Genomic DNA, 14049 nt, shown 5'->3' on the forward strand with positions numbered 1-14049 from the left:
AAAAAAAACACGCATCCACCAGCCAACGAACGAGGGCCCTAACCAAAGACGCGGCGGCGCGATGGCTCTCAATCTTCGGACCACTGGAAATTGAGGCTCCTGCTACAAAATCTTAGAAGACTGGTAGACTGTGTCAAAACAAAATACACACTAGCTCAGCAGGGCCGCTGTGCCTCACGGAGCAGTCCGTGCATGCGAATACAGCCGGCGCATGCAGCACAGTCCTCCTAGAAGCCCCAAAAGAAACATAGCAAGATGTGCAGTGACAGCATATCTGACAGTGGCTGCGCATAAATCTGGGTGTGGGGAACATCTTAAAAATAGTAACTGGAAGCTTCCTCGAACTATGTCCATAGAAGAAAGGTAGCTATTTGAGGCAACGCATGCACTGGGGAAGAGCAATTGTCAATGGGCGCGAGGGTTGACGTCCATGCAGACTACCTAACGAGCCAAACTGAGCAGCAAGTTGTCCAGCAGGCAACAAAATCTGCATTTGCTCCTCTGTCAACCACTGAGGCTGGCGTTTCTCATCCCACTTATCAGAAACTCGCGTCTAGTGTACCCTTGGCACTCAACAGTGCTATAGTCCAGCACCTCTACGGCTCCCTGTGGATCGTCCGCCTCCACACTGGTCAATGCCTGCGCGGCAGAATCAGCGAATACTTCAGGAATTTTCGAAGGTCTTTTAGGGAGCCAAGATTCATAGTCTGTGGCACCTCCAGCCTTTGAGGCATTTGATTAGGAATGATTTTGCCTTGATTCGTGAGAGGATGGCAAATGGTCACAAGCGCCTCTTCGCAAACCCTCTTTCTAGGCACCTTCTAGTGTACCTCGTAAAGCCTGCCGATGCACCTAAACCAAGTGATCAGCCTTGAAATACACAACCGACCGCCACTTATCATAATTCATTCTTGTCTCTCTGGAGCTTCACGCCTACCTTCGCGTGCGCTAGTCAGCTGTTCCCTACGGTCTTGGCTGCTAAGGTCGGATACTGCCTCCGCACGACATCCTAGGCCCCACACGGAGAGAAGCTTCTTATTGCATACTAGGGATGGGAAGAGCGAACGCGAATGTACTCGTCCCAGGCCACCAGAAAGGCCATTCAGTCCAATGAAGAATCCATAGCCTGATAGGAGAAGAAAGCACCTACCGCTACGTCACTAGCGTCGGTTGTGAGTAATGACGCTCGCAAACGGGCAATGCAAGAACCAGAGGAGTTGTAAGGCGGCCAATTGGCGTCCTTGCTCAGGGAGGAGCCTTATCTGTCCGGGTCACAGCCTCCATTATTCAGCTAGATCGGCCCTAAGGAGCAGCGATTCAGACAAACCAAAAATGAAAATCGTGGTAGCAAGGTGCAAGCCCATAGAGCTTCGCAATTCCTTGGGGTGCGTAAAGATAGAGGCTACGCCTTAATTGCATCAAATTCTGCCGGAGCTTGCTTAATTCCTGCAGTCGAGACATGGTAACCCAGAGACACGAGCGTTCCCATGACAGAAAGCCTCCGTGACTTCGCATGTCACTGCGTCTTCCACAGCAGTCGAATGGCACACCGTTGGTGCTGTAGGTGCTCGTGAACGTTTTGGCCGAATTGTAAGCCGTCCTCCACAAAGACAGCCATTCACCCCTCCTAGAAAGGCTCATTAATTTTCCGAGTAACCTGACGTTGCAGTTTGACTGGGGCATAATCAAGTACCAACAGCAACGATGTACACTCGAATTTGCGAAGGCGAGTGTGAAACGACGTGTGTGCCTTCATCAGGGTGTACAGGCATTTATATGAAGGCGTTTGTGAAGTAAAATGTCGAGAAGAGTGTTGACCTATGTAGTTGTGACAGCCTTTTGTGTCAAATAATGCGCCCACGTGACGCATCGGAAATATCTGCTTCACGCCGCTCTTGTTCAGGGGCTCCAAGTTGCCGTTTATGCGCGACCTTCCGTCATTTTTCGGCGCTATCGCCGTTATGCCCGAAAGCGCTGGTCGATTCTTGTACTTTGCCTTTTTCGAAAAATCACTTGCCTAAAGGCCGCTATCATCTTTAGGCTGTGGAAGCTTCCGATACCGCAGAACATGGCTCGGGGCTGACCCGGGGATGCGGTGCACTGGATGACGGGCAGGTGGCCAGACTGCTAGCGCCTCCTCACTACATAGCACATGCGCAAACTTCTCCTTGATTTTTGTAAATGCTGCTCTTTGTCGAGCGGCCGACTAAGGTTCCTTTTATTAAAGAAGCAATTGCAAAGCCAGGCAGGCAAAATGCATGCTGCGAACCCCTTGCACTGCTGCGCGGCTTAGCCCCCCGCAGAAAGTCTCTGCCTCACCTTGTTGAGATATCGACTCTACCTCGCTGACTACAAATGATGTGAGCGTTGTTGAGGAGACCAGAAAGTGCCTTTCCCTTGCGCCTCCTGAGATACTATCTTCCGCAACGCGCAGCTGTGGCTGCATGGTGCGTTCCATTGGGTCACCCATGCCATACTTGAACATGCTTCTTCGTGCACAAGTCCAACAAAGAAGGCACGGACCATAACGATAAGGTCCAGATCTGATTTGAAATGGCATTCACCCAGCCAATTCTTGCGTCCTTAGTCGTGTCTGCAAACATGTCTTAGGGACTGTGATAATGGGTCAGCAGGCAGACCCCACTTCCGCGCTGCCTGCTCAGATAGCAGCGCCACTTAATATCCAGTGTCAAGTAATGCTAGTAATTCTAATACACTTATGTGGACTCGTGCCAACGCAGAATTGACCCGTTTGGGGCCTCTAACTGCGGCTCCATCCCTTGTAGCCGCCTTCATCGGGCCGCAGCCTGCCTGGAAGATAGTCTGCTTCGCGGATGCCCTTGCTTGTTTGTCAAGCACTCAGCTGCCGCCGCGCTCAGTCACGTTGTTGATGCTTGTTCGGCTTTTGCATGCACTTGCATTTTCAGGTTATGCGAACTAGTTTTTCACAATAGAAGCAAGTGTGTTGTTGGGGGGCTGCATGTGGCTGCTGAGAAGCGTGGGGTTTCCCTGACCATTCACTGTCGGTCATCGTAGACATTGGGCCAAAGCCGGTTGACATAGCCCCGACATTCGTAGGCCGTAAATTACTATTTGGCTCCTCCTATACAATTTACAAGTTGCGCTTATTTGCTCGTTCAGGCTGGAGTGGTTCATGATCTGTTAAAACCCCACAGGTCGGTTGTCTAATGGCCGAGGCGCTGCTTAACCTGTGACCACCTGATGTGGCCCTTTGGGTAGACCTGATATTTACCATTTCTAAAACAGCACATCTAGGTCGTGGCTTTTGCGCACCAAAGGTTCAACCTTCTCGATACACCGAGCTAGTGCACGATACGCCTGTTTCAGCCTTCTCAATTCTCGCTAGGCTATCTGTTGAGCTGATCTCGGCTAAAACGACAAGCCGGGGCTTGTATAAAGGCTTGAGGTATAATAATTCTCACAGACAGACGATTTCCTCTCTAAATAAATAGACAAACTACTGGAGTGCTTGTCCCTCCAAAAACCTGACGCAGGGGGCACACATTTCCCTCCGTTTCGGGACGAGAAGGCGAGGTTCACCTCCAACTGGCTGGACAAATTCCTCGAGCACCTGCCCATCCTGACGTCTACCATACTCCTCTGGTCGGCGCCACCTCATCTCGATGCTTTCACAAAACATCTGTCGGCTGACAAATAAAGCCTTTCTACCGACTGTAGAGCTAGTGCGTTCACATGAGCTTGCAGGTGGGTATCTGCTGACCCACCAGGCGTTGTGCCTCCGTTAACTCCCATTGGCAGAGAGTGTTTTTTGGACTGTCGCCAGATAAATCCTTCGAAAAGATGAATGGGGCACAGTCAGAAAAATATTACGTTCTTAGGAGACTGGGCGAACCTACTGCATTCACAGCCAGTGGATGAAAATGGACCGCTTCATGGAAACCTGCGGGGGCTGCCAATTGTAAACGATTCCATCCAAGTTCTCCATAATAAGGCGGTCAACTCCAGACTCAAGAGTCTAGTAAAGAGCTGCTGAGTGCTTTTTAGAACAGCTCCGGCTGTCCTTTGCCCGCCCCCTGTAGATATCATATATGAGGGACGGGGGACAGCTGAGTTGCGCGTAGCTGCACTCTATCAGTATCTCGGGCATTTTTACATGGCAACTCCGGCATATGCACACAGCATTGCGCCGCTTTTTACCGAGCTAGCAGCCTTATGCACAAAACAATTCTAACGGACACTAAAGCCAACTACTCAATTTTCGGTAAATTCTTAGTTGAACATAACTCATGTAGTAAGAAGTGCTGAAGTGTATCTTAGCGCTCTGAATGTGTGGGTCACCTGCAAAAATCAGCGATTTAATTCGGGGTGCATTCAAAAGTATACTATTAAGCGTGTATAAAAAACTGGAATTTTGTTCTTAAGCAGACCTTATATGCGGGCCGTACACCGTAAAACCTGATACAGCAGACAACTGTTAGCAATGTGCCCTCAATAGAGATGTGTTTCCGTAGCATCCTGGACTTTGGTTGCCCAAAAGGGAGCGGGATCGAGCATTATCTAGTGGCGCGTACTGAGGTGTAATTACGTTAACCTTCCAGCCCTATTGGAGGTGTCCACACACCTTTGATTTCACGTTGGCACAGCCTGGAGCGCTCCAGTATACTAAACAGCTGCAGGAGTCCTAAGATAAGTAGCCTACCGGTGCTTTGTGATTCTCTCTGGGGCCAATAGTCAAATTGCTTGCCCTTCTTGCCCTCCCTCTCTCGTTCTCTGCGGCCTTGCGCTTAATTTAGCCCTTATTGTATCACTTCCCCTGTCGCTTTCGTGCTCCCACCCTGGCTCCGTGCTCATTTCCTGTAGTGTGCTGCAACGAGTCATACCAGCAGCCACAGAACCGAGGGGGAGAAAGAAAGGCCAAAAGCAGAAGTGCTTGACTCTAACAAGCACGCCAGCTCGCACATTTGTGGGTAACAAGGAAGAAAAGTACAGGCTGATATGCAGACTCGCGGAACTGCAGGGTAGAGATACAAGGAGAGAGTAGCAGAAAACAAAGTGGGGTTGAGGGCGCTTTACTGAATCTCATGCAAAGCAGGTAATCTAATGGACAGTCGGACCTCCTTGAGGGGGCATTCTGTAGCTTGGCAGGGTCACAGTGATTATGTACGGCGGCCGCAGCACTGGTCAGCAGCAGCGATCTAGAATGAAAAAAATGCGTGACGAGGCGCCTATGAACTGTGCGTAACAGCGCATCGACTCATCAGGGACACTTGGGCGAGGATTCTAAGCGCCGTCTCTGTGTCTCTCCTCTCTGCACTGCTTCACGAAGCCTTCCCTCTTCCTGCTCCTTTTATCCAGTCGATATATGTGCCATCAGGTGCAATCACACCAAGCGCTCGTCAGAGCCACATTGCTTTTAAAAAAAGATTTGGAGAGAAAACATAACCAGAATAAGGACACTGAATGAACAAATAGAGAAAATATGCAGCCTGAATAAAGAAAAGTTACTAAGAAAGGGCAACACAAAAAGGGGTCCAAGAGCAGGGCTGGCCGTGGATGTAGGCAACTACCCGCCGTCTTTAGACCTTTTAGTCGATAATGGATATAGTAAACGTATGAGACTTCTGCGAAGATATTTCGTTAGAGCAAGCAGTCCCTAGAGGTCGCTACAATTTGCATGCAGTCCACCCTTGTAGCAAAGGTGTGCTCTTGTGTATGTATACCGGTCAGACCTTAAAGCGCACGCCCATAATCCTACGCAACAAAACCTTTCTCTCTGTGTGTTTCAGTTTGGCTGGAGTTCTGCTTCCTGCTGTATTGTTTACGTAACGCAGTTCTTCCTGCAACCCATCTAGGGCCCCCTGTTGTTTCCTTCGCTCTCTAGCACTTCTCTGCTTCTTTCCAATTCTCCTGGGGGGTGCCACCAATTCCTATGCCAGCCTTCACCAAGTCTCCGCCAAGCGGAGACTTAATTCGCTTCAATCTCTCCCCTGATGGTACTGGTGCCCGACACAAAAGTCCCCTAGGGGCCCCTGGGTGACACGAACGCTCCTTCGTAGTGACCTTCCCTCATGCTGATTCTTAGGAACTTTGCAGAGGTTCAGTTATTGGGGTATAGGGAATTACGGGTACTGCGGGGGCAGCGGTATCATCGAGCATGTGTGTGACCCTCTGTGCTTTGCACACAAGGATTGCGTTTAGGAGTTCAGTGTTTCGAACTTATGCGCCTCAGGAGGGGGCGAGTTACACCTTGCTTTTGTTGTGGGGACGTGGAAGCAGTTGGAGGAGTTTCTTCATGCTGTCTTCGACCAGGGGACGCTCAGGCATCGTGTGGCCCTCGCCAGGGTGCGTTGTCTTCTAGTTTCAGCAGTATCTCATCGTATGCAATTCTGACATCTGCGAGCTTGATTTTGCTTGATGCCTGTGGGAACGCTGTGCATCCTTCACCCCTAATACCCCTATTTTTTCCGGGTACCTTCCCGGCAGCCTTCCACGCTGTCGCTGTTCTTTTCCGTGGAGCTCTGATCTCTGCCTGTCTGCCTCTTCCTCGTTTGGGTGGCTTGCTGCTGCGCATGGTCAAGCAGCGCTTTTCTGCTGCTGCCCTTCGTATTCCTTCGCTAATTTCCATCCACCCCTCTCCTAATCGCCATTGTTATTGCTGTTGCGGCTGCTGCGAATGCAGCGCATCGAAACGTTGGTCCTGGACGGCTGGGGTCCTTGTCTTCTAAGCCGAGTTTCAGCAGTTATTTCTGGAGCCCTCACTGCGAAGGTTGACGCCGCCGCAAGGGTCATACAAACGCTGGCTATTAAGAACGATGACGACCCTTTGGAAGGCACCTCAAGAGCCGAATATGACTCCAGAGCAAACCAGATACTTGAAGAGGCCCTCAACTTGTGGGAGTATTACTGCACAACTACGGTTAGCGATAGATCCGAAGGAGATGACTGATGAAGGCAGCTGTTTCTCTACGCTGTGGCTTCTGTGAAGAAAAATTTATGCTCCCTGAAATACTGATTGCCAAAGCAGTTCTGGTGTATCGGGCGCGAGTTTGCTGTACGTTCAAGGCTCTGAGGCTCTCAGCTGAGCAGGGGATTTTTTTTCGAATTTTCCGTGTGCCTTTTCGCAGCATCAGATCCAACAGGTCTGCGTACACCTGGATAGGTGTGTGGCTGTTGAAAAGGCGCCTTTCGATTCCCAGCAGCAACAGCAGCAACCACAGGGTTTGCAGGGTCTGTGCGACAAGCTCTTGAGTGGCGCTTTCACAGGCCATGATGCAACCTTGCAGCAGTTGACTGCAGCACTCTTGCACGTTACTGAAACGGAACGCCGGCAAAAGAAGGACCCCAATCCAAAGCATAGGAGCCTAACCCTCATGTACATTCACCTCAACGTATGTGGCAGACTCTCCGGGGGTCCTTTGGCTCTTTCTTTTTTGACTGACACTCTTACCCATTAGTCACTAATTGATATTCTTTTAGTCCAATCGGCTGCCCGGTCTAAGGATACGCTTTTAGCATGTCTTCTCCCTCTGTGCATGTGAATGTGTTTAGCGGTATTTCGATCTCTTGGAGCCTTCCCTGATCGCGGCATCGCGTCAGTCCTTCCGTGCTGCTAGTGAAAAACTTCTGGGGGCCCCCGGTACACCTGAATCGGGAGAGCCACCCGTAGGGGCCCCCTTGTCAGCGTACCTGTCCTTTGCTGCTTCTGCGCTGCTCCGCGAGAGGAGGCGTCTGGAGCTGACGCTACACGGAGCCTCAGAGAGCCTTCTCATGGGAATCATGCAGGAGGAGCTAGTTCGAAGGCACCGAGAGACTCTAGCAAATCCTGCGGCAATTCAGTTGTATCTGAAGCTCGGAGACAAAGAGAATTTGCAGATCCTTTATGAGCTCTTTGCTGTAGCAGAGGAGCTACCCCTGCTGAAGAAGAATGCACTTGCTGCTGTTAGATCGCAGGGCGAGCTTCTTCTGAATACACTCAAGTCGGCCAGCTTGAACAGCGGCGGCAAGCGTTTTATTGCAGATCTGTTGGAAATGAAGCAGACACACGAGGCGGTATTCGTAGATGCGTTTGCTGCCAATCAAGACTTTCTCCTTGGACTTAAAGTCAGAGCCGGAGCCCAGCCCACAGCAAGGCCCACTGCCCACCAGAGAGCTACCCATGTCGAGGGCAAAAGATCTTTCTCTACTGCGGAGTTCATGTGCTTGCATGCTGCTCTGCGTTTCTTCGTAGGAAGCCTGGGAATCCTTTCTGATGGCTGAGGGACCCGTAGTGACGGCAATAGCCCGTCTGCTCTGTACGTCAAGGCCCTTATCTTCTATAGTCTTGGCTGCACGCGGCATCGCTCTCGGCCGGCGACTTTGTTGAGAATAGTTCTCAGCTGTCAGCTTCTGACTTTGCTGCCTGAAGGTTGCTGTGCATGGTCCTCGGGGGGCCCTGTGTAGCAGTCTCACATGAAAGAAGGCAGGCGATGGGGCGCAATCATGCTACCCTTCTCCTTATTGTGCAAAGGCTTATGCATATGGTGTACCGCGCGCTTCAGTTCACTTGGCTCTCGTGCTGCGGTTTTTGTTTGTTGCGTGCGTGAGTTGGACTTTTTCGCTTGCCACCTTCGATGTATATTCATGCATGCAACATCGTTCCGCTCCATTTGTTGCATCGCTTCAGCGCGTCATATCGATTCCATCATTAGGAAGGCGGGAGCTGGCCAAAAGTCCGCCCCCGGAGATCCTCCTGAGGGCCTTCCCGATGAGGACCCGGAGGTTCAAATAGAAAAAGTTATTGGGTTGTTTGCTCTAATTGCCGGCAAGGAAACGTTCGAGGTGGGGACAGCTTGTATGGGGTTTGCGACATGTATGTGTGTATATATGTGTATGTATGTATGTGTGTATATGTATTTGTATGTATGTATGTGTGTGTATGTATCTGTACGTATGTATGTGTGTGTAGGTATTTGTATGTATGTTTGTGTGTATATGTATTTGTATGTATGTGTGTATGTAAGTCTGTGTCTATGTGTGTGTTTGGCTTATATGGAATACGGCTGAAATACTGGCCTATGGTGTGCTTGCCTGCAGCAATTCTATCGATTGGACCTCTCCCGGCGTTTGCTCTTGCACGGGCTCGCCAATGAAGACCTTGAGAAGACACTTGTTCGGAGACTGAGAGACGGTAATGAGGGCTGCATGACAATATTGTCTAACTGATACAGTAGAGGCAGCCCTTTCGGCACTACGGAGCCTTACATGCATGAGGAGTCTGTGGTACAGCCGGCGTGTAGCCGGAGCAGGGAGGGTCTGCCGGACTAGTGGTGGGACCCCTGCTGCGTAGTGGTGGGGTGGGTGTTTCTTGCCTTAATAGATGCACAGGTGACACAGATATACACACTGTTTCTCATTAAATGTGTGCCTACGCCAGAGTGCGGACCCCAGTATACCAGCAAGATCGAGGCCATGATTGCAGATATCAAGCTCTCAGAGACCCTCATGGAGAAAATGAAAACTGTACACCCCAACACTCAACATCTCCACCGCCGTGTGTCTTACTCTCTTTTTCTGTCACATTCGCAGGCGCTTTCTGCCGCAGCATCCTCCCGGCTGCACTGTATGGCAGTCTTGGTTTGCTTGTCTCTGTGCAGGACCCCGTGTCTGGCAATGCGCTGGCAGCTGTGGGGTGTTCTCTGCATGCCCGCGTGTGCGCCAAAGGGATGTGGCCTGCCTTTGGGGGCGTATGTGCGGCGACCTTGATCCTCTCGCCTCCCTTCTCCACCCTGCAGGAGATCTTTTTTGAGTACTACGGCAGATCCGCCAGCGGAAGGAAGCTGCAGATGGTCCCGTCTATGAGCACCTGCGAGGTCACCGCGCGAATTTCCCCGCCAACAAAAGCAGCAGGAGTGAGCTAGAATATGGCGCACAGGGGTGAACTTGCGGGATATATTTTTAACGGTTATGCTCTGCCCTGCCTCATCGCATGATGCCCTTTGCTCGTATCCGTCTCTTCCCCCTTCGCCGTGCCGTCCGTGAGCCACTCAATGTGGCACGGCTATCTCCAAGGCTGCCGCCTTCTTCAGCCTGCGGGGGCCCCCAGACAGGTACCAGAGCACTCTTCTACTTCACTAACGCGCACTGACGCGGCTCTTTTGGAATGTGTCGTGTGCCGTCTAGGCGAGCGAAGGGATGCCTGTCGACGGATCCTCATCCTCCGCTTTCGCTGCATCGCAGCCATCCTCCTCTTCGCGAACTTCCTACATCCTCTTTACATCGCAGTTACAAGCGCTCTGTCTGCTTGCATTCAACGCGCACCACTCTTTGTCGCTTGCGAGCTTGAGAAACGCCACAGGCCTGAGTCCGTATTTTAATACCCAGACACCGTGCAGCCCAGGGCGAGGCTGCTGACTGGTGTATGTAGCTGCCCTCTCTCGACATCCATTTGCTCATGCACCCGATGCGCTCAATACATCACGAGCCTCACTCATGTGCACCAGTCGTCCGTCGCAACTCATGCTTTCGTATCCTCGCCATCGCTTTCACACTGACGAGATGCTCCCTTCTGCGTCGACCCCACCTCAGTTTGTTTTGTGCGCTTCTGACTGCATGGACAGCTGATGAGGAACTGATGGATGAACTCTCCGGGCTCTGTACTGCCAGCCAAACGAACATCCTTCACAAAGACATCAGAGACGTCAGCCGCATACTCTGACTCTCCTTCCATGTCTCCTGTCCTCCTCCCTTCCTCCTGCTTCCGCAGACATCGCCTCCCTCTTTGTACTTGGGGGCTCTCTCCCCCGTTCGTTACCTCTTTGCCTCTATTCTTACGTGCCGCAGTCCCATCCTAATCTCAGGAGAGGTGTTCCCTGTTTTTCGCCATTCTAGTTGCCATGGCCCTTTGCACTGCCTTCATATTCCCCCTTTTCTGATGTCTGGCACCCCTTGTCATCTGCAAACGCGCCCATGCATCTCCCTCGATTCCGCAGGGAGAGCACGTATACAGCGTCAACTTCAACTTCTACTCGCCTTTGAAACGCATAAAGGTCTTACAGGCCAAATCCCAGGCCTCACCCGTAAGTCCTTAACCTCATAAAGGTGCCCACTAGTGCAGGGAGGCAGGATTATGGTTATGCGGCTCGCCAAGAGAGGATTTCTCCCTCTCTGCCTGCACCGGACCATAATCCGTCCTTTGGGGGTTTCAACGTCTCGCCTGCCACGTATCATGTCTCCTTTCCATACTCTCTGTATGCCCTGCTAATGCTCCCGTTCATCTCCGTACAGTGCTTTCCTACTGCTTGTTTGCTTTTATTATGCGGCTTGCTCCGCAGCCTCAATTTACTTATGTCCTCCCTCCATTCCTCTATAATTACGTCTACCCTTCTTCTTCGTGCCTGCCTGTTTTTATCCTTCAGCAGGAGGGCGAGGCCTCAGGGGAACCTCCCCCAGACGCCGACCTCACCCACCAAATCGATGCAGGTATCGTGCGTATCTTGAAACGGGTCTCTTCCATGCGGCATCAGGAGCTCTTTGGGGCTCTTGCGGAAGCCCTTAAGAGGCCTGTAGATGCCGCAACGCTAAAGAAGAGACTCGAGAGCCTTATCGATAGAGACTACATTGCCAGGGACGCAGCAGACAGCCAAGCTTACCGATACGTGGCATAGGAGCCCCCATGCATGGAGGGGGCCTAGAAGGTCTTGGTCTATTCCACTGCAATGCTTTTTCTCATCATCAAGGGGTAGAGGGAGTGCCTAGAGGGGGGCTAGGGGTTTGTTGGGCGCCCTCCCTCCTATCTAATGCTCCCTCGTAATCGCCCTCTATTTTACGCCCCCCAAATTGCTTTTGCTGTCCCTAGTCCTTGACTAATTGAGTCCTTGTGCCGTAAAATGTGGACAACAGACATAAGGGATAGTATCCATGCGATTAGGTCACCGTAGAGCTCGTGAGAGTGAGTCCCTATGCACCCCTCGGCTGCAGGGGCACGTCACCCCCTTAAACCTCGCTCTGCATGCTAAGGGGGTTGTGAGCACGGCGGGCTTACCATAGTGAGGCTTCGCGCTTATAATGCTGCCACATGTCATATTCTGCTGACACGGGGCCTGTCTAAGCAGAAAAAAGTCCGCTTATTTAGACGCCCGTAAGGTAGGGTGGCAGACCACTGGTGCACGCTTCCGGGAGGGCCGAGCGGGTTTCTCTAGCGAAACAGGCAGCCCCTGGTGTCCTTTACCTTGAAATATTGCCTATTTTGCGTCATGAACGAAAATACTAATCAGTTGGCGCATTTGGAATCATGGCAAGAGCCCCCAGGCCAGTGGCCCCCCCGCGATCCCTGCTATCACCTCCTATCACCCCCCCATAAAGCACTCACTTTTGGCGGGTCAGGTGGCTGCTCTCGGTTCTGTGTCCCCTACTTTTGAAAGCTCCAAATAATAGGCTTAAGACCCATATATTTTATTATTTTAAAGCACTTTGAGCATCCTTTTCGCGAAATGTGCCCAAACCCCACCAGTAACACAACGGCACCCTGTTTTCACACCACTGACCCTCGCCCACTTGTGAACAACAAACTCTTGGAGACACACCAGTTCCACGATTCCAGGGTATTTCGGCATGTTTTTAAATGAATGTTCCATTGACAGAGTGCTCGTCCCACAAGTGACATGCTGAAGGCATCCTCAACACAGGTCCCCTCGTAGGTCACTTGCGGTTCTATCACCCGTCTTGGGGCAGGCCCCCTAACGCCGCTTCCCTCCCTGAACTGTTTATACCCTCCGACTCCATGCACTAATGGGAAGCTTTTCCGCTCGGTCTCAGGTAGGGGCGTCTCCATTAGGGAGCAGTGAAGGACCCCGCTCAGAAGCGAGCACAGACAGTCCTTCTTCCGCATCAAGGGGAGACACACGGCCCCAAAGCGAACTCGAAGGGCCCTCTTTCTGTGACACGAGGTCAAGTAGTCCGGAAAATCTAGTAAGAGGCCACGTTCCACCAGCAGCACAAACAACAACGCAGGCAGCAGAAGATGGAATATCAACGGCAGAACCAGCAGAAGATGCAGAAATTGCAATACCAGAAGAATCAGCAGAAAGGGCGCCAAGGATATCAGAAGAAAGTGGGATCACAACGGCAGAGCTAACAGCGGAAGGCACTACAGGATTTAGATGTGATGACCTATCTTTACAAGGGGATGCTCCTTGTGGTCATGAGGTCTTGGTGGAAATGCATCTAAAACCCTCTCTAGGTGAGGGGCCTCCTCCATCATCAGTCCCCTCGACAGGGAGCATCACGGAGAAGACGGTATCGAGGCCCTCTCCGCCACCTTTGATGGCTTCTGCTCTCTCTGGTGGAATTCCAATGCGCAGTGCCAGCAGCGTCAGAAGGAAGACAGACAACGCGGAAACAGCGGGGCGCCCTTGGTGTCGCTACACCTGGACTTTTGCTCAGCACTTTAGGGATCCGCAGCTGCTGCCGCTGCATGCGGCTGCCTTCGCTGCAGCACGACAGCGCTGGGAAGCCCTGAGGACCAGAGCAGGGAGCCCTCCCACGCACACAGAGAGGCTCGACGATCAGAATGGAGAACAACTTGCGCAGCGACAGCAACCCCACCAGCAGGAGCAGCGGGAAACGGAAGATTCTGGTGGCATTGTACAGGTTTCCCTCCGTGTAGCTGGGAATACTGCGGTGTATGTATACCCCGGAGCGAGGAGCCCTCCACTTGCTGGCATCCCTGACAGCTTGTACTATGCTCTGGACGTCCCTAGTCAGGAGCAAGCGCAAGATCTTACCTCAGATGACGTAGATGAGAGAGACGCTTTTAGAAGGCCCCTCCAGAAAGACGAAAACTCGCTGCAAATGCTAGAGAGGCCCCTGCTGCTTTCCCACTCCGACGCCTTGGACTTCACTGAAGAGGGTCCTCCATCAAGTATGTCAGTACACTGCAGCCGCCACTAGGGCCCCCAGGAGGGCCCCGCCCCTAACCCCCCTCCAACCGCGGCACCTTGTGTTGCGAAGGCCTCTTCCAGCTCTGCGGAGAAATGCTCGGCACTCCACGCCTTTGCAGCTCTTTGCACTGGAAAGCGCCGACCTCCTGCC

The 14049-nt window shown here is 51.9% G+C and overlaps 2 protein-coding genes across 2 annotated transcripts; both read left to right on the plus strand.

The window, feature by feature from the left end:
• Positions 1-5577: 5577 nt before the first annotated feature.
• Positions 5578-11624, plus strand: LOC34622756 (cullin-4A). The gene is made up of 12 exons (XM_026338091.1): positions 5578-5586; positions 6181-6324; positions 6662-6898; positions 7107-7289; positions 7531-8082; positions 8210-8273; positions 8645-8799; positions 9055-9148; positions 9371-9480; positions 9615-9869; positions 10950-11036; positions 11379-11624. The coding sequence occupies exons 1-12, from the start codon at positions 5578-5580 to the stop codon at positions 11622-11624; spliced, it is 2136 nt and encodes a 711-aa protein (XP_026193876.1).
• A 1123-nt stretch (positions 11625-12747) lies between these two features.
• Positions 12748-13934, plus strand: LOC113147453. The gene is made up of 2 exons (XM_026338092.1): positions 12748-13710; positions 13899-13934. Exons 1-2 carry the CDS (start codon positions 12748-12750, stop codon positions 13932-13934), a joined length of 999 nt encoding a protein of 332 aa, XP_026193877.1.
• The last annotated feature ends 115 nt before the right edge of the window (positions 13935-14049 follow it).

Source organism: Cyclospora cayetanensis, unplaced genomic scaffold (assembly GCF_002999335.1).
Source record: "Cyclospora cayetanensis isolate NF1_C8 unplaced genomic scaffold, CcayRef3 CcayRef3_contig_23, whole genome shotgun sequence".
NCBI classification, from domain to species: domain Eukaryota; phylum Apicomplexa; class Conoidasida; order Eucoccidiorida; family Eimeriidae; genus Cyclospora; species Cyclospora cayetanensis.